The sequence below is a fragment of the Stegostoma tigrinum genome, chromosome 1 (assembly GCF_030684315.1).
Source record: "Stegostoma tigrinum isolate sSteTig4 chromosome 1, sSteTig4.hap1, whole genome shotgun sequence".
Taxonomy (NCBI): domain Eukaryota; kingdom Metazoa; phylum Chordata; class Chondrichthyes; order Orectolobiformes; family Stegostomatidae; genus Stegostoma; species Stegostoma tigrinum.
Window position 1 is genome coordinate 111304572 of NC_081354.1, and position 25378 is coordinate 111329949.

The window sequence follows — 25378 nt, forward strand, 5'->3', positions numbered from 1 at the left end:
GGTTTCTGCTTGAATAAACATCTTCCACTTCCTGAATCCTGCCTGCTTCCTGAGTCTGTGTCCCGGATCAGGAAAAATGCTCCTAAAGATTGGCACTTTGAGCAGGGTGCCCTTCCTGAAGCTGGCACACTTTGTTTGAATGATCTGGGTGAGTATATTTATTTACCATCCTTCCTAGCTAGCTTGGCTCTGTGGGGGGCTTCTGTAAGCCAGGGCACAGAATGAAATTTTAGATTGGAGCGAACACATGGTCATAGTGGGAGTGGGTGCCTGGCACGAGCGCGCATGAAATAATGCGAGAGCACAAAACCACGTGACAGTGTGTGAAATAATGTGAGAATGTGCAAAACAGTGCGAGAACACGTGAACTAATGCCAGAACATGAAACAAGGATGAGGGGCTTGAGAGTCTTGGTGCTATCATGTGCAGAAATAAGAGGATAAAAAGGTGAAATAAGAAGAAAATAGAAGAGAAATAAGATGGGGGGAAAAGAGCAAAAAATGAGGGGGAAAAGTAGTTAAAAACAAAATAAGAGGAAAAAAGAAAGTGAAATGAAATAATTTGTCTTCTAAGTTGAGTTAATCTTCACATTGAGGCTTAATTTTTTTTAAGGCTTGTGTTATATCTTTGTAAAGTATTGAAACCAACTTCTATGGTTAGAGCATTTTTAGTTAAAAACTATTTAATATTGCTGGTAGCTTTGAAGAGGCAACTATTTGCTATGAAATAACTTTAGCTGTTACCCTTGCAGCTGCTTGAGGTCCGAATGTAGCACTTGACATTACTCATTTACTGGGACAATCAACCTTTCATTAATAAAGCTGGAATTGGTCACTTATCTGTCCTAAGGCATCTTTTTAACAGAACTGTCTTGGATAGAAAAATACAGCGTTCTATTACTGACCTTCTAGCAATTCTGTTCAGAGATACCTTTGTATTTCACCGTGTGAGCAGGCTGTTTGATTTTGCTTAGCTCCTGTCAGCCATCTTGTAAGCTGCTGTGGGCAGCTCAGTGTGTTCAGGTACAAGTCACCTTACATGGCCAGGTACAGGTCGCCCTACAAGGGTCTTCTGCTGAAAACTGCTTTGCCTTCATTCTGTGTGCCATTACTTTTCTCTGAGTATTCTGCATTTTCAAATTGTGCCTGTGGCCCAACAAAGATTGCAACTGTAGCCCTGATTATTGAAAGCATTTTTTTGTTTTCTGAAGCCTCCTACTTCTATGACACCTTATCAAAGTCGAAGTTTGTTCCTTCATGAACTCAAACACCTTTCCAATCTTCCCTTATAACCCTCAGTGCACTACTTCTTCTCATTTTGCTGCAAGGAAATAAAATCAAGAGCATTTCACTGAAAGCTGATGAACTTTTTTGATAGCACTAGTTGGTAGTTGGAAAGGTGATATCACTAAGCCATGAAATAATATGTGATACGATATAGCATGTGATATGTTCAGTTGGGAGCAGTTAACAGAGGGCTCTCGGTGGATCTAAAAGCCGTAAACAGGTCCAGGTTGTAGAAGAGATCATTGTTCCTCACTGCCTGTCTCGTTTTCACAACTACATTCATGCCCAGGGTCTTAGAGTGGAGGCACATGATGTCCACCAACACTTTGAGGCATTTAGAGAGCAGGCCACTGTCAGAGCTGGAGTGCATTATTTCCTCTTGCTACTTTGATTTAACCCTTCCCTCTTTCCCTATCCTTCCCTTTATTTTTGCAGGCTCCCAGAAGCCATGCCTGGCTCGAATATACAGCCCATCCACAGAGGGCCTGCCGACCACAGAGGCCTACTCCAAAAACAAAGGCCTTGCCACTCATGCAACACAGTCCACACGCAAAGGCACAACTGATCTCCTGGAGGGTCAGTCCAGGCACAAAAAGGTGAAATAACATGCAAAAATAAAGTGCAAGTACGACCCTTCCCTCTTATTGTTGTTACACTGCCCTTGGTAGGTAGTACTTGTAATTTGTCAATTTAACTAGTGACACAGGTGATTTGGTGATGGTTTATTTTAAGAAAAAACAAAAACAAAAAGAATACAAAATTGGAAAGAAAAGACTTAAAAGGATTACAAATGGCCACAATATAGATTTGCTAATATGTTTTGGTGGTCGAAAACATTGGTTCCCTATTATATTACCAGCACATTTGCCATCACCATAAGGCCAGCAATATCGAGCCCATTATTACTATATTTTCCTGAGAACTTTTACCAGCTGAATTTGTGGCTAAGCCTATTACAAATCATAGTTATATAAAATGAAAGCCTATGCATTGTCACACAACATTTTTATAAATTAAGCAACATATATTTAATTAAGAAACCTTGTATAATATACAAGGTAACTGAAAGCATATGTGAGAGGAAAAATAAAGATCTCAAAGTAATCAGAAGTCCCAGTGGCTATTATCTAGCAATAACCTAACTGCAGGAGGATAAGATTCCAATTAGAGTCTGATGGTCTTCTAAATTAATGATGTCTGCAGTGGGGATTCTAATCAGAATGGTGTTAGTTTAAATGTTACCATTATTAATATGCACTTTTCAACAAAACCGTATTAATTTTCAGTCTGTACTTCGAAATTGGTTGTTGGACCACACAGCATCAAAATGTCAGATTTCTCCCTTCAGGTTTGTGACAATTGTATTGCACAAAATGAAACCCCTATTCTAATTTGATCGTCAGTTATGATTATGTCGTCTTTTTAAATAAAATTCAATAATGGCAGAGAAACAGTTAATGATATGATATTTGATGCAGCACCAGTGAAGTAAAACCATTATGGCTAATAATGTTCATTACTCTCCTAAAGAGAAGTTGTCACTTGACGTTAATAAAAATCTTGCCTTATGATTCATATGTTGTGCTTAATCTGATCTTCTTTTGGAAATGCCCTCTTTAATCAAACTACTCAATTGAACATGAATAAATTAGCACATCATCATAATGTTGTGTCTGCTACTTTTATATCTATTCCCAAATAAATGATTCAAAAAGAAGCATGATTGGCTTTTTTGACTTGTGTTACAATGACACTATATTTTAAGATAAACAAGTGGCTACAGTTTTACAATGTAAAATATGGTTAAAGGAATTAGTGCAATGGTCCCCCTCTTTCCCTAAGCATTTTTGCTCTTTTTATCAAGCACAAAACTCCATAGGCAAATGCCAAGCTACTAAATGCAGACAAGAATGAACTACTCATCTTGTGTGGGCCAACTTATCTGGAAATATTCAATCTGTTCACACAGGTCTTGAAAAATACTTAATTCTCATCCATTGTTTTGGAAGAACTGAAATTTCATTACTTTTGAAGCCGTTAATATTTAAATTATCGTAGGTCATGAGAAAACAAACATTTTTAGATTATCACCCTATACGAAGCTATGTTTCTGTAACCAAATATATTTTTCAAAAAATGATCTCAATGAGGTGTCTGGCAGAAATAGGCCTTGAGTCGGCTCCCCACGTAACAGTGAGAATATAAAATACACATACTTTATTTCATCCATCATCATTTACAGTGGTTTCACAACCAAATTTCTGTCTGTCAGTGTCTCAAGCACACTGGAATCTACACAGTGATCACACTAATACAATGCTCCAACTGTAACTAATAGAACATATTTATGATTCCTCAATGAAATGTTTTTATAATTTTAGATTAACCAACAGTCCAGTCCTTTTGGAAGCGACTAGAGCTATTTCAAAGCTGAAAATTCATTGATTTAGTCCATGATGGGATAAATGCTGTGAACATGCATTTCATCAGATTTTGCCGCTTATGAGCTAACAACTGATCAGGTATCTCAGGCATCCTGCCAGCCAATGGAATGGTAAGCTTAAGAACAGGAAGAGTCTTGGTTTGCAGCACTCCCCACTAGTTTTGGGGAAATGGAAAACACTGCTGCTCTTCACTGCTCCAAAAATGCAACCTTACATCTCTGGGGCTTTTTCCTCTTCATCTGAGTTTTATTAGATCCAGCAACCTTGGTGCATACTGTGCCCAATGGACCTTCCAAACTGCATCAGGGTCTGTAACAATTATAAGATGCTGATTCATATAATTTTAACAAAAAGCTTGATTTGTGAGCTTTGAACTATAGACCTAGTTAAACTAGCACTGTGGTGGAAAGTGGCCAGTAAATCTACTCTCACAGTTTAAACTTTTCCACTGTACTTTTTTTACAAGATCAGAGGAGGTAAATAATACCCCAATTCATTGTGAGATTAGTTATGTGCTGACTGTATAGTTTTATAACCTACCTCCAGATAGTCTGTTCATGCATTCTGTTTTACAGCCATTCAGCTTAAACTGTTAAGATGTTGGTTAACACTGATCAACATTCTGCCAGCAATTGCATTGAATGAATATTCTAGAAATGGAACTGTTTAACCAAGCTCCACAGTAAGCGTTATATCTGGACTTAAAATGCTTCTTGACTGTTCTTTATTGGTGGAAGACTGAAACTAAGTATGACACCTGATTAGCACTCACTACTCTAGAATGAATATGGGATGCCAACATGGTTAAAAATGAAAACAATTTCAGTCCCATAATTGCTTTCTTACCATATTTCAAATGTTCCTTCCTGCTGTGAAGAGCAATTGCTCTTCAAAGTTAATGGAAATTGTTCGGAAACTAGAAATATTGTAATTAAGAACTGCCATAAATACTAGTATCATTGGAAAGCATTACAATGCTTAAAAATCCCAGGCTAACAAATGAATTAATCCTGCAAGATCAATGATTCTTGATGTATTGAGCAATCATGCTTCTTCCTGTGGTCGACAGTTATGCATCACAAATAGAATGCCTTATGGCTAGTAAGAAATTTTGTTTCATTTAAGAAGGACTATCATTTATTCAGCTCTTTTCATTACCAATGGGTGTTCCAATGTGTTTTGAAACAAATGAATACTTTGAAATCCAATCCCTATTGTAATGTAGGAAGCAGAGTAGGCAATTTGTACAAAGCATACTTCTACAAAAGGCATTGTGGTAATGGACCATTAACCTTTGTTTTGTCATGTTGATCAAGGGATTATTACTTGCTACTAAAACCAGGTTTAACTCCCTTTATAACAAGGTGTAGAGCTGGATGAACACAGCAGGCCAAGATGAAGGGTCTAGGCCCGAAAGGTCAGCTTTTCTGCTCCTAAGATGTTGTTTGGCCTGCTGCGTTCATTCTCCAGCATCTGCAGCTCCTATTATCTCTGATACAATTTTAATTCCCTTTTATCCACCTGAGAGGGTAGATAGGCTATTGGCTTAGCCTCGCATTCAAGAAATGCACATCCAATAGTGCAGCAAACTCTCTCTCCTCCACAGTTGTGTCAGCCTGGAGTTTTGTGCTCATGAGCTTGGAGTGAACCCACAATCTCTGGTTTAGAGTTAACAATGCAACCAAGCCATGGCTGACACTGCAAAATGTATTAATGATAATAAAGGGAACTTGGGCAATATTATAACACAATAAAATACACTGCACAGCAGCATCATAATTAGAACACTTCCCCATTTTTGCTTATGTACTGTTAAAAATAAAGAAAATCATTTCAATATTCGTTCAATGCAATTTTTTCACAACTGCTAAATATCATACAGAGTGTAAGTGTGGATTTACAAGTCAGTCTGGTAGCTGTGAAAAAAAATCACACAGTTGTTATGGTATTTTGCAAACCTTCCATTAATTTTGGTAGACACTTGCTATACAGTAGTACAGAACAATTTTGAGCAATGGCTCACTCTTTTGCTTGAAGACTTTTTGTGAGATGGTATAAAATATGCAACATTAAATATAAATACATAAAATCAACTTTGAAGTTGAGATTCAAAAATATGTAAATCTTAATGCTGAAAGTCAATACTGCGCAAAAGTAAACATGAAAGCATCTTGCTCCAACAAAAACAATGAGTATTTGCCTATCATTTCTGATCCGGTGGAACCTAGAAAAGATGGACATTAGAACATAGAACATAGAACATAGAGCAATACAGCGCAAAACAGGCCCTTCGGCCCTTGATGTTGTGCCGACCTGTGAACTAATCTAAGCCCCTCCCCCTACACTATCACATTCCAATATAACATTACCATGATTCCATGTAAATCCAGAAGATAATAAGCATTTTGCTTCTGTGAATGCGTTCCTTCAGGATTTCCATTACAAATCTCTGCATCCATATTTATAACAGACATACATAATTTAAACTTGTTTTGTTGCAATACCAGCCACCCAACAACTGCGCCTACATGGGCAGTTTTTGATCAAAAGTCAGGGTAATTTTCATGGAAATGGCAGAGAGCATGACTTGAAACTAAATTGCAAATTTAGCTTCTTTGCCTTGATCCAACTGTTCTTGACCCTACCCCTACTTAATCAAAATGTAACATGTACATTTTCTGTACTACTATTTTATACCACTATTCCACACTGATTTTATTGAGAATTAAGCAGAAACCCCAAAACAGAATTCAATCAAAGATTATAGCAGTACAGTTCTTGAACCTGTAACACCTGCTACTCTCACATCGGTCTCAAAAGGTGAAGGTTTTATAAAAGAACACAATATATCCCACTTCACCACTTTCTGTACTTAACAAGAATTGCAATTCATTTTAATCAAATAATTTCTAACCACAAAGAAACAATTATGAACTTTTAACATCTCACTTTGCCTATTAGAACTCTAAACCCCTTATAAAACCTATCCTACCTAGAAATACAGACAGTCCCAAATAATAATAGGTGTTACATGTGGAGGGAAAGACTGGGAAGGCAGATCAAAAGTCCCTGCCCAAAGGATTGCTGAGATGATCCTTTCAGTTTGTCAGGATATGCTCTTCCTCAATCTTCCTTTTCCTGATATTTGAATTTGCTTGTAGGAAGAATTGGGCAACTAGTTTACAACTTATGAAGTCTCTAACTTATTGGCTAAAATCCATAGCTTGTGGCAATAAGAAAGAGGCAATAAACTGGATTTCTTCAGGGTTGATGAATTTCCTTGCTCCGGACAATAGGTTAGTTTCATCCTTTCTAGAGGTCTGCCAGATACCGAACATACATTCATACTGACAAGCTGTTCAGCCACCTGGGAGCCAATTACATAGTTGTTGGTAGGCAGAAGGCCTTTGCTACAACAACCAGTCACGACTCCCTAGACCAATCAGCTACTTGTTGCCAGCTGAATCTCTCTTCAAACACAACCCCTGACTCCTGCGTGTCTATAAGTAACCTTCCCCAGGGCTCGAACAAACAATGCTATAAACGGCATATATAATGAGGTAACCTACTTGTAAAAAGTATAGTAATCCTTTCCAAAGTCCTTGATTTTGAGAATAGCCCCTTTCTCATTTATTCAACAATCAAAAATTTGGAAAAAATAAAAATGCTACATTCTTTACACTGTATGCAATGGTTCAGCAAATAAACTGACATTAAATTTTTAAGGTCAAATATTTTGTGTTATATTCACTACAATGGAGGATAAACATAGCTGGATACTAAGCATTTATTTACAGATTCCCTCTCTGTACAAGTGAGAGCAGAAACTTTCTGCAGGAATTTGGAAACTATAGCAGAGGTGTACACAGGCAGTCTATTGCTTGTTATTTGTCCACATAACATCACTTAAAGAAATAGTTGGGTTCAAAAGTAATTCAGCATAAATTCATGTTTTCATAAAGTCAAAGAGTGAGATGAGGTTAAAAAAAAGAAGTAATTTGGCCCTTTCAACAATGTTTACAATGTTTACACTATCAACCTTGAAATTGATGCTACCGAATGTACATACTTGTCAAAAAGCTATAGAGAACTATTTTATGGAGAGAGAAGAATTTTACTTGCCACACCCTCAAAAAATATATATTTTGAGGTAAGCGGACACAGAAAGTAAAGTGGCTGTTCAGGCCATTGCTTTACTGCCCAACTTCCACATTGTTGCTGTTAACATAGTGGCATCAGGCTGCTTGCTTAAGGCTATTGAGGCCCGTACTTTTTCTGCCTCTGCTGCAATGAGACTTTGGGAAAAGTGGAACAAAGGAGGTCAGCCTACAACTTTCACATGGGTTGGACAGTTTGAGATATAGGGAGAGGCTGAATAGACTGGGGCTATTTTTCCTGGAGCATCAGAGGCTGAGGGCCAACCTTATAGAGAATTATAAAATCATGAGGGGTGTAGATAAGGTGAATAGACAATGTCTTTTCCCCATGGCATGGGAGTCCACAGCTAGAATGCATAGATTTAAGATGAAAAAGGAAAAGAGACCTAAGGGACAACTTTTTCACACTGAGGGTGATGCGTGTAGGAATGAGCTTTCAGAGGAGCTGGTAGAGGCGAATAAAATTACAACATTTAAAAGGCATCTGGATGGGTATATGAATAGGAAGCATTTCGTGGGATATGGGGCAAATACTGGCAAATGAGACTAGACTAATTTAGGATAACAAGTGTGAAGCTGGATGAACACAGCAGGCCAAGCAGCATCTCAGGAGCACAAAAGCTGATGCTTCGGGCCTAGACCCTTCATCAGAGCTGATGAAGGGTCTAGGCCCGAAACGTCAGCTTTTGTGCTCCTGAGATGCTGCTTGGCCTGCTGTGTTCATCCAGCTCCACACTTTGTTATCTTGGTCTGAAAGGCTTGTTTCTGTGCTATGTAATTCTATGACTCTACCATGTGATGCGGAATGAACTGGCTCCCCTTAGTTATTCATGCACTTGGTATCCACAAGGTTAATTTAGAAATGATCCCTAACCCATTCGATACTTTTCTCCCTGACCCAAATGACCTCATGTTTTAAAATGTACAAATTTAACCAGCCTTTCTTGAATGAACAAAAAACGGGTTGGTTATTAATTACTAAACAGGAGAAGAAATAGTAACACAACACACATACATGCCAAGTTTGAAATGACATGAACCCTAAAAGATAATGGCAAAACAAAATCTTTTAACTATTCATGAAGATCAGAGAAGCTGACAATGTGGCTATTACTGTAACATTGACATTGTCAGTCAATTTTCAGATGCTTGGTCTTTGCAGGTTAATGAAGATTCTGTTGTTCCGATTTTATTCCACAGTGAAGGTATACCAGCAGAGTGAGAGGAAACTCATCTGTTTGTTTTACAGGCAGTTCTGGGGTGTTTATAATGGCTGCTGGTATGCTATGGCCCTCACAACTCTTGTGTTTATGCACTGTAACACCCAGCGAATAACACACACACACACACACACACACACACACACACACACACACACACACACACACTTAAAACAGACATGTTGACAAGGGATCGCTTTCTGCTGAGATGGACAATAGTCAGACGTCTCATTATCTCTTCTTGTTAATTTTCTCCCAATTTAGCATTTTCCTGACACTTTAGGATGCAATGTTCCTTAGACTTCACACAGATAGTCACTGAGCTTATAGCTACATTTATCACTGAATTTATAACCACAGTTACATTTTCTTTTGCTGAAGCCCTCTGTTTTTAAAGAAAAGAAGGTGAATATTAGTAAAAGACAACCTGTAAAAACTTTGGGACTCTAATGGATCATCATTGCAATTAGCAGCAACTGCCTGCATCGTCTTTCCATGGAGGCCTGCATTTGCGAAGCCACATCATCATGGAGCATCTCAAACTAAATTATAATACAGTTCGGTGCTCCAATACTGTTCACCAACAACTTGTCTCGCAACGGTGCCACCAGGGTACTTTGTGTGCAGGGATGATTACTCGTGTCATTCTTCAGAAAAGAATATATCTCAGGCCTTTTAGCATGCTTCCTTAGTATTCACTCGCTTTACTTGTTCTTGGATGCTCGCAGTGTCTATCTTCCCCTGCTTTTTTGTACAGATAGATAGCTGGACAGCTTGTCAGGCCTACCAGCACTGAACAATCAAAGAGGCTGACATGTTGTTGTACAGCTCCATGTTATGCATCAATGTCACATCTACAGCATGTGCCACCAGCAAACATGCTACTTGTGCTTCATTCAAATAGCCATGTCTGAAACTCTAAGGGGAGTAGCCCTTTGTTAACTCATGGGGGATTATGGTGAGTCGGGGGGTGGTGCCACAATCAGTCAAGGGCATCATTTGATCTCAGCCTAAGTTTTTGATCACGGTTGGCCTGCCTGTCCAGGAAGCCGTGTACTTACAGATTGATGGTTGTGTAGCAGTGGGCCCTGCAGGTCAAATGCTTTTAGTCAAGGGATTATTAGTAAGTCAGCCAGGGGCTGCACAGAAATCAGTCAAAGGTCTGCTCTGCCATCAATCAGGAAAGGCTCAGAGATGTCCCAAGTGAATGGGCAGGAGGGGTCAAGGATGGGAAGGATTACTAATCATGGAGTAGGGCATGGAAGTTATTGAGGAAAGATGTGGCATTCATTGGTGACTGTGGTAGATCAGTGTCAAATGGGTGCTGTGGTAGAGGTAGTGCGTGAGAGGAGATGGTGGCATTTAACTTGGTAAAGCAGTACATCATTAACATTCTTGTAATATTGTTCTAAAAAAAATATTGCTGCATGTTCCTCTATACTGTGGATGCTGCTCTGAACTGGGTGGCTACTCCAAATAAGGCCAGCAGTGTCTGGTGGCATAGTCTCTTCTGGCAGTCCTGGGGAAATTGTTGGCCTACATCTTCATCACTTCATCCATCAGGACCTCCCAGTCCCGGTCTGCAAGGTGGAATGCCATCTTGCCTCTCTTGGCCATATTCTTTGACCAAGACTAAGTTATAAAACTGACACCGTCCTTGAAGGCAAGGGCCAATTGTGTGGTGGGTTGTTGGGTGGTATTTCCATATTTAGCGTACAGTTTGAAACTTGCTTTAAAATAAATTTGTTTGTTAATGACTAGTGCCTTGACTGCGTCTGTGCCTTTGGTCTGAATTTTCAATCTGAAATCCCAATCTTGTCATTGAGCTTAATTCAGAGTCAAAGCCTGGTTTTGGTTATGACAGTATCCTGGAAAAGATTTTTGAACACACATTCAATTAGAAAGCCATCTTTGGGAGCTCCATCTAATTAAGAAGAGCAGTTGAATTCCTAAGCCAGAGTGACTAATGGGAGATATTGAGGATCTAGGTGATGAACAATCTTTTTTAACAGGTGTAGTGTACACTGTCACTGTAAGGGCACCTTAGGATGGAGTCACCACCTAAAAATGTGTAAATCGTCAAAAACATAGTGTGGCTGCAGATGCCAAAGTGGCAAATTGTACAGCCAAACCCTCTTCACTTGATAACCTGTGGCTATTGTCCTTGCAGCCTTGTATATCCATGCTGGATTGCTTTGCAGGTTATAACCCTTGCCTTTCTGCCCTCTGCTGTTCCATTTACAGGATTTTGGGGTGGGTCTGCTCTCCAAAACAGTCTAAACTGAATTGACACATTAGTTGTGCTTGTTTGCTGCCTGCTGCTGACCCACTGTTCCCTCTCCTCACCACCCCTTATCCATTTTGTGAGGGACAGAAGCCTATTATCTGAAAATAGGAAGCCAGCAGATCAGAAAGCTAGCTAACAGCATTAAATTGATGAATCACCCTCCTCATATTCCATCTTGCGAAAGGAGTGAAATTTCATCACTCTTTATCCATGCCCCATCCTTTGTTTAATTACAAGACCATGTAAGTTATTCTAGTTGCCATCAACAAAATTCAAGTGATAACGTGAGCTTTCAGAAATCAGATTAATTTGCTTTAGATGGCAAAAGTCAAACTAAATGAGGCAGAACACTTTCTAAGTGCCTCTTCAACAGCTGTTAGTTACTTAAATATTTACATATCCTAACTGGCAAAAACTGGGCAGAAACTTCAACCTCAGGTCCTTGTGGGAGAAAAATACTTTGCAGATCTAAATCACTGGCTTCTTTTCTAAATCTTCTTTTCTTCTTAATTATTAAGAACCTTGATAAGCTGTGCAGATAAGCATTGCAGGCAATTTCCCAACAATTATTTTACATACATCACTAAAAACAGTAAGGGTGTAATTGTTACAGACGGGTAGGTAAGAAAAGAGCTTTGTGTTGACAGCTTCCCATACGGTAAGCTCTTAAACTGAACAGAAGCCATGCTATTACTCACTAGGATCCAACAGTGAAAAGGAAGACCAATATCTGAACCATTCTCCGTCACACAACAGATGAATTCTGAGCAATGTTGTATGCCGGTCTGACTCAATATATGGTCCAAAATTGAGGGTGGCGGAGAACATTTAAGACATTCAAGAATAAAGGAAGAGAGAAACATAATATTTCACAAATATAAATCTGAAAGTTTCCCAGTGGGTTTTTAAATTTATTTGTGGATTGTGGGCATCATTGGCTGGCCAGCATTTATTGCGCGTCCCTAGTTGGCCTTGAAGAAACTTTATCACAATTGGCACAACTATTCTTGATAACATAGCTTGCTAGGCTAATTTCTACAATTTAGTAAATTACCTTGTAAAAACATTCTTCATATCCTTAAAAATAATGCATCCATATTAAGTCAACTGTCTTAGCATTACTCATAAAGCTTACAGTTCCAAATGATAATTAAAGCCTTAGTTGAGAACTTTGTTTCACATTTAACATTGCCTATATTTGTCTCACTTCAATAATGCCTGGTTTTATATTTTTTTTTAAAATTGTTTTTAATTTTGCCAAAGCCAGGAAGGTTCTCACTTACCTTTCGTGAGTGAACTTCTTTGACATATAATGGAAGGAGGAATTCGGATTTGCCTTCCAGCCGTACCCCTTTATTTGTGATTTTCAGGTTACCCATTCCATCCTGCAATCAGTTAAATAACACATTTAATCAAAATTTGAAGTTTGAAATAGTATTATCTTTTCATGCTACAACATCAATCAAGAGAATGTTTCATAGGCAGCCCCTGATGAAGAGCTACAATATACTGTTCTGTTGCTCGATGTGACTAAGTAACCCATAAATGTAACTTGACAGCTTAGGTTGTGGCCATTAGTGACATGTTGTTACTACATAGTCTAGTGGGCTAAAACATTGTCTGTTCGTTACACGAGATCAGTAGCTGTAAGCCGCTGTATTGCCAGGAATTACATTATGTCCTGCTTGTTAAGTGAACAGTCAATTTAAAGCTAAAGGATTAGGACAGTAATGCACAACAACTGCTTTCCTTGCAATAACAAACCTTTGAGGCAATTTAAGAAAGTAGCAGCTTTTATATTAATCCCTTCAAAATGTTTTTTGCACTGTCTATAACTGAATACATTTCTGTCACTATCTTTGATGTGAACAATATCACTGTACTTCTCACTCCTTTTTCCTCCCAAACTCAAATGACAGCAGCATGTGCTGCATTCTCTAAAACAGTGTGGAGCTGGACGAACACAGCAGGTCAAGCAGCATCAGAGGAGCAGGAAAGTCATTGTTTTGGGTCAGGGCGCAACACCATGTGTTGCATTAATGGGTTCTTGACTAGAAATGAAATGCCCAGGTATCCAATCTAGTTTAATTCAGAAAAAAGCAAAATTATGGTCCAGCTGAGCCGTTTTTCAAATGCTCAAACACGCAATCTGATTAGCTAAATACTACCAAAAGAAATAAAACCATGCGAACAAAATGAGGCCCTGCAGCACGCATATAAGCATTGTCATGGTGGTGCATTGACAATGTCACTGGACTCGTATTTAGAACCCTGGGCTAATGCTCTGAAGGCATGAATTCAAATTCCATTTTAGCAGATGGTGAAAATTGAATCCAAACAAAAAAAAAATCTGGAATTAAAATGAGCACCAATGGTGATTATATTACCAACTATAAACATGGATGGCTTTAATTAATATATAGATTAGATAAATCAAACTACCAATGGTGACTCAGAGATAGTAGGAACTACAGATGCTGGAGAATCTGAGATTACAAGGTGTAGAGCTGGATGAACACAACAGGCCAAGCAGCATCAGATGAGCAGGAAGGCTGACATTTTGGGCCTGGACCCTTCTTCAAAAAATCATTTCTGAGGAAGGGTTGCTGAACCTGAAACGTTAACTGTGTTTTTTCCTTCATAGATGCCGCCAGATCCACTGAGCCTTTTCAGCAACTTTGTTTTCCAGATTTTGTACTGTGTAATGAGAAAGGATTAATTAAACAATCTTGTTGTGTGAAGTCCCTTGGGGAAGCAAGACAACCATATGATAGAATTTATAATTAAGATGGAGAGTAACATAGTAGAATCTGAAAGTAGGGTCCTAAATCTAAATAAAAGGAACTATGGGGTTATGAGGCATGGATTGACAAGAATGGATTAGGGAACCTTACTGAAGAGGTTGGTAGTGGATAGGCAATGGCTCATCTTTAAAGAATGTGCGCATGGATTCGTCACAGTCTGGTGGAAAAAAATAAAACAGGAAATATGGCTCAACCATGGCTGACAAAAGAAATTATGATTGATATCAGATCCAAAGAGAAGTCATATTAAATTACCAGAATAAGCAGTGAGTCTGAGAATTGGGAACATTTTAGAATTCAGTGAATGAGGAGAAAAAGTTTGATCAAGAGGGACAAAATAGAGTAAGAGAATAAAATTACCGGGAATGTAAAAACCGACCATAAAAGCTTACTATAAATACGTGAAGAGAGAAGAAAAAAGTCAAGCCAAATGTAGGTCCTATACAGACAGAAGCCTTGGATAATTATAGCCTAGCTATTCACGATATATTTAAATGACCTGAATGAGGAAATCAAATGCAACAATTTCAAGATTGCTGATGACAGAAAATTGAGCAGGTTTGTGGGTTGTGAAGAGGATGTAAAGGGGTTCAAGATAACTTAGACGTGTTGCATGACTGAACAAATACATGACCGTTGCAGTACAATATGGCTAACTGTTAAGTAATACACTTCGGTATGAAAAACAGAAAGGAAGGCTATTATTTCACCAGTGATAGATTCGGAAATGTGGATGTATAAAGGAATCTGGATATCGTTGTACGCCAGCCAATGTAGTAGAAAGGCAAGTGCAGTGACCGATTAGGAAAGAAAGTGGTACATTGGCCTTCATTGCATAAAGGTGTGAGTTCAGAAGTAGAGATGTCTTATTTCAATTATACAGGGCCTCGATGAGATTACACCTGCAGTATTGTATGCAGCTTTGGTCTCCTTATCTCAGAAAAGATATATTTGCCATAGAGACAGTGTAGTAAATGTTCGCTAGTCAATACTAAGGATGGCAATGCTGTCCTGTGAGGAGAAATTAGTTTGAATGGGCTTGTATTCACCACAGTTTAGAAAATTGAGGCATAATCTGATTAAAAGGCACAAAATTCTAATAGGGCTGGACAGACTAGATGCACGGACTGAGTAATTCTGTGTGGTATCATGCAAGCAGGTTCCAAGGAATTTTAAGGTCAGGAGAGATCGAAAATACCTCTTCTTCAAGCTCAATTTTAAAGTTGGAATTTGTTGAATGCATTAACCTTCCTATTTTCCTCTCTCTTTCTCTGGGCACCATTTCCATCTATTCTTCTCATCCATCCCCCGACTCCCCCTTCCAAATCGATCATCATCCTACCCCTGTCATCAGTATAAACATCAGCATTTCTCAGCTGCTTTCAGTTCTGAAGAAGGACTCAAAACATTAACTCTGTTTTTTTTTCCACAGATGCTTCCAGACCTGTTGAGTATCTCTAGCAATATCTGTTGTTATTTGTTTCAGACCTCCTGTATCTGTAGCCCTTTGTTTTATTGTATCTCTGGAAAAATGCCAAGTATATGTACCACAGCAATGGAGTGAGGGAATGCAGCCTACGTGGAGGTGACTTTTCGCAAACATAGGTCATCCTCAGATAAAGTTGTGTTTCTGTTTCTGAAAATTGTGATTTAAGTGAAATAACTTTAACTGAATCGGGGAACCCTATAGGATTCAATGTTAAATCTGGAATTAGGTTTCTTCAGACATGTTTTTGCCCAGAAAAAAGCCATACACAATCTTCAATACTGCATCTTGTATGTGCAGGACCGGATTCCTAGCTGAAATAACTTGGAAAATAAACTGCATAGTTAAATATCTAAGAAATACAATACAGTACATCCCTTCTACAATATTTTTATGCAAGTATTTTCCAGTTTGTTTAGACTCCTTGAGTTGTAATAGTTGGTTGATGCACAAAGCTGTTGACCAACCTCTGTCACAGGATGGATTACTTCATTGTGAACTCTTTATCAAAGAGAGCAGCCTAACTTTAAAACGGAGAGTCGCATGAGGAAGAGGGAATAGCGAGGATGTGAGCAAGGTTGAGACAAGGGTGGAGAGAGGCATGGAGCGAAGCAAGGCCAGGATTTAAAAAGTAAAGTCACGCCCAACAGGAAATGACAGCAAAACTTGCAAATGACACATGCTGGTCCGACCTGCCTTATATAACTCAGAATAGCACTCCACTATAAACAATATTTCCATTCCCAAGCATTACTTTTGTTAACAGTTTCTTCCCTCTGGGTGAGGGAGGCAGCACTGGGATGTCAGGCTGAGGGATGAAGGCATTGATAGAAGGGAAGGCTGGTGGGAAAGGTAATAATATTTACAAGAAATAGCAGTGCAATTTTGTAGGGACTGGCCTTAAAAATAAAACAAAGCTGAAATATGGAGGAAGGTGTGATGATCTATCTATTTGGTTCTTCCGATAGAAGATTATTACAAATGTTTTAGCCTTGACTTTTGCACTGCTCTGTTGGTATCCCCACATCATTGAGGCTGGGGATATTAATGGACCCCCCTTCTCCAATTAGTTATTTAGCTGTGTGCCACCATTCACACCTGGATGTGTCATAACTGCAGAGCTTAGATCTGGTGTGTTGTTCATGAAATTACTTAGACCTACATGGCACTTGCTGCTTAAGCTGTTTAACATGCAGGTAGTCTCATCTTTAGATATGCCTGGAGCTGTTTCTGGCAGGCTTTCCTACAGTCTTCCTTGAATCTTTCTTAGCTCATTTGACTGGAAGTAACCTTCAATCATTCACAGCTTGATTTCACATTTAAAATGGCAACATCATTAAAGTTACATTTGATTGCTTGTTGCCTCAAACTCTTGCAATATTGGTCATTTGTTTTATTTGCTTCTTGTTTACTTTGTCAGAAGTTGGTTGTTTAATTCATTGTATATTTCTTGAGTGTGAAATGGGTTGTTTGTGCACTTTTTGCCGAGATAATCACCATTTTGATCAGGTGTTTAAAAAATTAATTATTCAACTCCACGTTGCAAAGCAAGGTCATTTTTGTGCTCATTGCCAATTTAACTACAAAACCAGCTGAGGGAAGAAACCGTGAAAAAAAGTAACACTGGGAAGTGAACATACTGGGGATAGTGGAGTTCGACTCAATTATATAAGATGATTTGGAGCAGTTCCCATAATGTCCATGTTTTACTGGTATTTCCTTCAGTGTGATAGATTGAGTATGTGATCAGCATGAGTATGATTGTCCACCTAAGAAATTCTATATCATGGCTTGTGTGTCTGATCAGCCTGATCGTAGAATTGCATCTCCAAACTGGTTTAGATTATTCAATAGTCATCAGCAATTCAGTTATTGTGCTTATTAAGGACCTGCTACAATTCTTTTCCAAACAAAACTTCTCTGCAATGATCCTTTTTTTGATTCAGTGCTAATTTCAGTGAGTGTGAAGTATTGGTGTACTCAGTGTAAGAATTCCTGTTGTTAATTATGAGCTGAAGAATCTCATTGTGTGCATCTCACAGTCCATCTTCAATTTAAAATGTTATCTGCAGGAAGAGGACAAATATACTTCAATTAAAACCTAAAGAACTGCAGATGCTGTAAATCAGGAACAAAAATAAAGTTGCTGGAAAAGCTCAGCAGGCCTGGCAGCATCTGTGGAGGAGAAAACAGAGTTAACGTTTCGGGTCTGGCGACCCTTCCTCAGAGCCGGACCCGAAACGTTAACTCTGTTTTCTCCTCCACAGATGCTGCCACATCTGCTGAGCTTTTCCAGCAACTTTATTTTTGTTCCAAATATACCTCAATGTTTCATTTCTGAAAGCAAGGTTGTTTATTTCTCACCATATCACTGCCATTTTCAAGTTCTTGTGGGACACAAAACAAAAATGATTCAGCCACACTAGGATGTAAGACACACAGATTCTTCTTTAATCTTTCCTCCTGGTGGACAGACCCCTCAAAGTTTTAATAGCTGACATTGTAAAGCACTTGATGGAGTTGGGAATCCGGGAATCCAGGAATCAGGACTCACCCACCATTTTTTACAGGGTTCTCATGTCAACCAGACTTGCTACAATTCCAGGCCTTCATCTTACTCAAGCCATTAAGATGAAGTGTATAACTAAGTCCCCACTCATCCTTTTGGAACTCACGAGTCACAGTTTGCTAACTTGAAAATGCCTTTTTTTAAAAAATTCATTCACGGGTTGAGGGCATCGCTGGCTAGGCCAGCATTTATTGCCCAACCCTGATTGCCCAGAGGGCAATTGCTGTGGGTCTGGAATCACATGAAGGCCAGACGAGGTAAGGATGGCAGTTTCCTTCCCTAAAGGACATTAGTGAACCAAATGGGTTTTAACGACAATCAGCAATGGATTCATGGTCATCATTAGACTTTTAATTCCAGATATTTATTGAATTCAAATTCCACGACCTGAGTCTCTGGATTAATAGTCTAGTGATTGTACCACCAGGCCGTTGCCTCCCTTTGTATTTTTTGTTACTATTCTTTGCGTCTCGTCCATGCTAATATCCATAAGACTTATGTATCCTTAAATCCGTAAGACCTCATCTTACGTGGTAACCTTATGCCTGGCATCTTATCAATTCCTTTTTGAAATCCAGGTATCCACTGGTTTCTCTTTGTTCCTCAGAAGACATTATTCCACGTTAATTTGGACTTAGATCTATATCAGATTTCTCTTAATACATGGATAATGGGAACTGCAGATGCTGGAGAATCCGAGATAACAAAGTGTGGAGCTGGATGAACACAGCAGGCCAAGCAACATCTTAGGAGCACAAAAGCTGATGTTTCAGGCCTAGACCCTTCATCATTTTCTGATGAAGGGTCTAGGCCCGAAATGTCAACTTTTGTGTGCGTAAGATGCTGCTTGGCCTGCTGTGTTCATCCAGCTCCACACTTTGTTATCTTGCTCTTAATACATGGATGCCTGATTTTTGATTTGATTTGATTTATTATTGTCACATGTACCTAAGCACAGTGAAAAGCTTTGTTTTGCATGCAGTACAGGTAGATCATAACGCACAAGGACACATAGATTATAGGCAGATTGAACAGAGCTAGGAATACAAAGTTATGGCTGCAATGGTGTACAAAAAGCAAGAGGTTCAGTTCTAGAGATGCTGGAGAATCTGAGACAACACGGTGTAGAGCTGGATGAGCATAGTAGGCCAAGCAGTATCAGAGGAACAGGAAAGCTGTAGAGCTGGATGAACACAGAAGCCCCATCTCTGAAGAAGGGTCTAGACCCAAAATGTCAGCCTTCCTGCTCCTCTGATGCTGCTTGGCCTGCTGTGCTCATCCAGCTCTACACCTTGTTATCTCAGGTTGTCCAGCACCTCTAGAATTGCACCTCTTGCTTTTTGTACACCTTTGCAGCCGTAACTTTGTGTTCCTAGCTCTGTTCAATCTGCCTATGTGTCTTTGTGTGTTATGATCTGCCTGTACTGCATGCAGGTGGAGTTCTATTTGAGTTCTATTCTGTTTTTTTCCTGTAATTCTGGGGAAAGGATGTGCAAACTCTGGGAAATTGGTGGCATTAGGTCTCAACAAATGATTAGAGGAATCTCCATGGAAACTGATTGGAAGCTCATTGACATAAAAGAAAAAGAGAAACTGGAGATTTAGATCAACCATGAGCAATTTTTTTTAAAAAATCCAACCTTGGAATCTTTTTGATCTTGTTCTTTTGTTATTTTCTGTCATAATATATTCAAGAAATAGGGTCCAATCAAAAATTATCCGGACTCAAGCATTTGTGGAAATAAATTGAGCCACTGAAGTCAACATGTTCTTATGCTTTAACTTTAGTTTACAAATATTTATAAACATCTAAATGTAACTTTTGTCATTTTCCACAGTTGTATCTGTTGCACAGGTTTAAAATACACAACCCCACAATTAAATCAAGCAATGATACCCTCAGCACAAACAGAACTGTTACTGAATTCAAATTCTTTACCAGAGTGATGTACAAAAAAGAAAAATGCATTAAATTGGATTTGCAGAGGGGTTCTCTTGCTTTTTGCCATAATAATATCTTTCAATCTCTGTCAAGAACCTGGGTAGAAAGCAAATATTCGTTCCATTCCAAGAACAGACCTTGGCAGCAAATAACAAAATGAGAACAATTCCTGTGAAATGAAGCTCACTGGCTTAAGATGTAGTGACACAAATATTGCCTTTCTACAGTTATCTCTGTATTCACTAGGGGGTTGGGGATGGTGTCTAGTGGAAAAAGCTTCTGTGATTCCTAGGCATGTTGTGCTATTAGAGGTTGTTATAGCCTCATTTTCTGCTTGGCTACCATGTGTATATATCTCCCATCACTAGTGATCTGTAGGATTGTTGAATTCATATTTACAGGTTGTGTAGACAGAGGTAAGTTCATCTAAAATAAACCGTGCTTTGGGGGATGTTTGTCTCCAAGAATATTTTAGTGTTTAAAATATTTACTTGGAAATTATTGCTTATTTTCCCAGAACCTTGTAGATGCTTTAAAAACAGCCTTCACTGTGTTACAAATTAAAATCGCTGTAGAAGTATGTGGAAAGAATAATTTTCAACTACAAAATAACAATTAAGTCTCTATCAGTACCTTATTTCAACCCATCAGTCTACAAATTATTTCCTTTCCAACATTGCTCATTAGGTTGAGTAGAAAATGTAATAAGAATACAGACCATTTGGATTTACAAGTTTGAAAGCCATTGGTGCTGATGTTTTAAAGCATGGATTTTTTTATTTCGAATGAAGCAAGAAGTAGCATATTAGGAAGTTAACATAGTCTTAAATAAATACAAGAAAGTTTGGCCACATAACCTATGATCACCAAGACCCAAAGTTCGAGACTTGTCATTCACCTCAATCGAAGTGTTGGGATTTTCAATCTACCAAAAGATTCTGCGCCGAAAGCCTTATGAAGAATTTAGTATCTCAAGCATTCTCGATATATAGAATCTTGAAAATAGCTTTGAATAACAAAAAACATTTTGATTTTCCATATCTATTTAATCAGGTTCAATATTGCTATACCAATTCTGTAAAATTTTAGAGTGAATTGGAACAACTCTCATAAACATTGCGCCTTAGTGAAGAGTGCAGGAGGGCATGCCAGGAGCAGCAATAGCAACCTACAAATGATGTGTCAGCCGGGTGAAGCTACAACACAGGACTACTTGCAATCCAAATAGCGTAAGGAACAGGTTAGAGGCAGTACTAAGCATTCCCAAAACCAACAGATCAGATTTAAGCTCTGCAGCCCTGTCATATCCAGTCATGAGAGGTGGTGAACATGTTTTAAGATAATCCTTTCCTCAATGATGGGGAGTTCAGCTCATTGGTGCAAAAGACAAAAGACAAAGTTGGAGAATTTGCAAGCATTTTCAGCCAGAAGTGCTGAACGAAGGATCTATCTGCGATATCCTGCATGAGAGACGAAAATCTGCAAACAATTAGATTCACTCAATGTGATCTCAAGAAGTGTCTGATAAAACCAATCTAACAATTGAGCGACTCCTGGGATTCTTGTAATTGCACACTTTACAGGATTGGTCTTATTAACAAACTTGTAAATAGGGTCCAAGCATTTGGTGCACCTAGCAAGCTTGATGCTGAAATAGTGCATGTTAAAGGTGTAATTATTGTAATGAAGTCAGCTGGGTGGACCTCATAGAAAATGAGTTCCCTGATTGGGGGTGTGATCCTGGTCCAATCAGGGAACCCTGGCCGACAGATATAAACAGGTGTGTCTAGGAGCTGGATCAATGACAAAGACTGTCCACGTGTAATTAAAGGATGACTTGGTGACGGAATACCAGCCTCTGTGGAGTTTTTCAAAAGGCATACTGCAGGATCATGGCTATCCTGATCAGCTCAATTCTCACTGTATCTCACAGAAAAACCTGAATAGGCCTAACGTCATTGCTTTTTGTCTGAAAAAGTAACCAATCTACCTCAGGTTGCCATGGAAGGGTAATATACCCAAAATTTTGAAGCAACAGCAGAGGTTGTCTGTTTTGTGCTGTCACTATGAAAGGGTAACATGAATAATATTCAACACTAAATGGATACGGCCATCAAGCCAAAAACATATACTACCTATTACAGAAATAAGTAATGCATTATATGAATTGCAGTGTGATGCCAGGTATGTGGTTTGCAAGACCCCAAAAAAGTGGATTTTAACAAATAACATGTCCTTCTAGTTGCTTGCAGCAAGCAGGATACTTTTTCAACATTAGATGTAATTCTACAATTGAATAAAATCTGCCATATTATCCTAAGTACATGAAGAATTATATTCGCAACGAATTTAGGATTGCTAGTTGTACTCTCATTGTGAGTTGTGTCAAACATGTGTACTGAAACCAACATATATGAAGACAAAGGGCTCTGTTATTTGTCGGCAGAAATAACGTTAATGAAACAATGCCAATTTCATGCAATAAAATAAGTGACAGCCATCCCCTGGTTCACGTCTTGGGTCAATGCCATGACCAATGTTAAACTGCCGAGTTTAAAATTTGAACAATGCTTGATAGTTAACTGCCAGCTATCATTAAGCTGATACTTTTTTTCATGGTAACAATCAGGATCCAATTACCAATCAATAAAAATTAAATTTAATACAGTATAAATGTTAGTTCCCCTAACTTTGATTTTTTTTAATAAATTGTCCTGATGAGTGCATGGCAATAAAACTTTGACAGAATAGGGCTTTTTTTTCAGAATGTGGTTATGGTTATTGCATGTTAATCATCACAGCTGCAGGACATCACTGCAGAAGTTCCTCAGGTAGTGTCCTCTGTCCAATCATCTGCAGCTTCTTCGTTAACGACCTTCCTTCCATCACATGGTCAGAGGTAAGAATGAATTATTTCCTGACAATTGTACAGTGTTCAGCACCACTCCTCAGGTGCAGAAGCAAATTCAGTAAGGTTTAGGCAGTACATTAGGCTTGGATATAGGACAAGTGAAATGCAAAATACATAAATGCCAAGCAATGCCCATCTGCAATGAGAATCCCTTTTCATGTTCAATGGCACTCCCATTGCAGAACCCACATCCTGGGGGTCACCATTGACAGGAAATTGAACTCGTCGAACCATAAATATACTGCAGTTACGAAAGCAGGTCAGAGGCTGGGGTCTCTACAGCAACTCACTTATTTCTTGATTCAGTGAAGCTAATCCATTGGCTACAAGGCACGAGTCAGGACAGTGATAGAATACGCCTTGCTGAGCTAGGTGAGTGCAACTCCAACACTGAAGAAACTTGACACCATCCAGGTCAAAGCTGCACATTTGATTGAGACCACATCTAACACCTTCAATGTCACTCCCTGCACTGCTAATGCATGGTGGCAGCAGTGGGTTACAGTACTTAACTCAGCAAGCCTTGTCAAACAGCACCTTCCAAACCCATTCCCGAGAAAATCAATGAGAACAGATCAATGGAAATTCCACCACCAATACATTTCCTTTCAAGCCACATATCATACTGAGTAAGGCCTATGTCAGCGATAGCAGGAACTGCAGATGCTGAAGAATCTGAGATAACAAGGTGTAGAGCTGGATAAACACAGCAGGCCAAGCAGCATCTTAGGAGCAGGAAGGCTGATGTTTCAGTCCTACACCCTTCTTCAGAAAATCTTTCTGAAGAAGGGTCTAGGCCCGAAAGGTCAGCCTTCCTGCTCCTCTGATGCAAGCTTGGCCTGCTGTGTTCATCCAGCCCTACACCTTGTTATCTCAAGGCCTATATCATGTTCCTTTCCAGTCAGCGGATTAAAAGTCTGGAATTCCGTTCTAGCAGCACATGGGTATTACAACACCACAAAGACCGCTGTGTTTAGGAAAGGAAGCTCACCAACACCTTTTCAAGGGCAATTAAGGAGTGGCAGTAAATGCTAGCGCAGTCATCAGAGCCTACATTTTGGTCATCATCATCATATTGATTGGCCTAGATTTACTCCAGTTTGAGCAAAGTCTTTCATTTAAATAAAAAAATCCTCAGCTTTTCTTTCAAATTCTTCCCACACCCAAACCCTCTACTTCTGTAACAAAGCTTATAAGTTGCTTGATACATCTGGGTTTCTCCAAATCAGAATTTTTTTGCAGCCTAATTTTGAGTTCATTATACTGACTCAACTATTGGCAGCCATGCTTTCAGCTTTCAAGAACCCTACCTCAAAATTCACTCCTGAAACTTCTCAAACAATTAATTTCTTTTCAACTTGATTTCCCAGAGGGTAATCCAGTTACAACGGAGCAGATATTGGGAGCATTGAGAGTGTCAAGTTCTGAGGAGTGGCAATAACTGACAAACTGCCCTGGACTTCCCACGTTGATGCAATGGTGAAGAAGGCACAAGAATACCTCTTCTTCCTCAGGAGGCTCAGGAAATTTGGCATGTCGAAAACAACCCTCAAAAACTTTCACAGATACACCATAGAACACATACTGTCTGGGTGCATAACAGTCTGGGTCAGAAATGGCTCTGCCCAGAGCCAAAAGAAGCTACAGAAGGTTGTGTGTAGACCATCACAGAAGCCAATCTCTCTTCCATGGACTCCATTTACACCTCTCATTGCCACAGAAAGTTTGTCAATTTTATCAAAAGATCCTTCCCACCTGGAAATGCTTTCTGACAACTCTTCCCTCAGGCAGAGGATACAGAAGCTTGAACACACACTCCAACAGGTTCAAGAACAGCTTTATCCCTGCCACCATTAGACTGCTGAATGGAGTCTCTAACTTCACATAGCGTTCATTGTGTTAATGTTCTTTCCTCGCACACCTCCTGTGTGGTATGCCTCACTCTGTCCTTTTTTTTTCATCCTGTGATCTGTACGCCCTTGCTTTATCAGATCTGCCAGTACTGCTCGCAAACAAAACTTTTCCCTGTACTTAGGTACACATGACAACAAATCAAATCAAAAAGCTGGTGAGCCTCAGAGCTGAATCTCAGAGCTGAGGCTGGTGCAGTAATCGAGTCCTAGAGTGGAGGCTAGGATAAGGAAGTGAGTCCCAGAGAAGCCTTACCTTGGAGCAGCTGAGAGCCAGTGCAGAGCGGACTGGAGCAGGGACAGTTGTTGAACTAGGGTCTGGCGTGGGCAGTTAGACCACCCACATTGAGCTATAGCAATGT

General features: G+C 39.2%; 1 protein-coding gene across 3 annotated transcripts in view; it reads right to left on the bottom strand.

Moving 5' to 3' along the window:
• The window catches only part of LOC125459071 (zeta-sarcoglycan), a 986421-nt gene that overhangs the window by 175916 nt on the left and 785127 nt on the right, over positions 1-25378 (bottom strand). For all 3 annotated transcript variants that reach the window (XM_048545022.2, XM_048545013.2, XM_059647939.1), the window contains one exon: positions 12678-12779. In XM_048545022.2, the coding sequence (XP_048400979.1) occupies positions 12678-12779 (102 nt within the window). The remainder of the gene's footprint in view (positions 1-12677; positions 12780-25378) is intronic.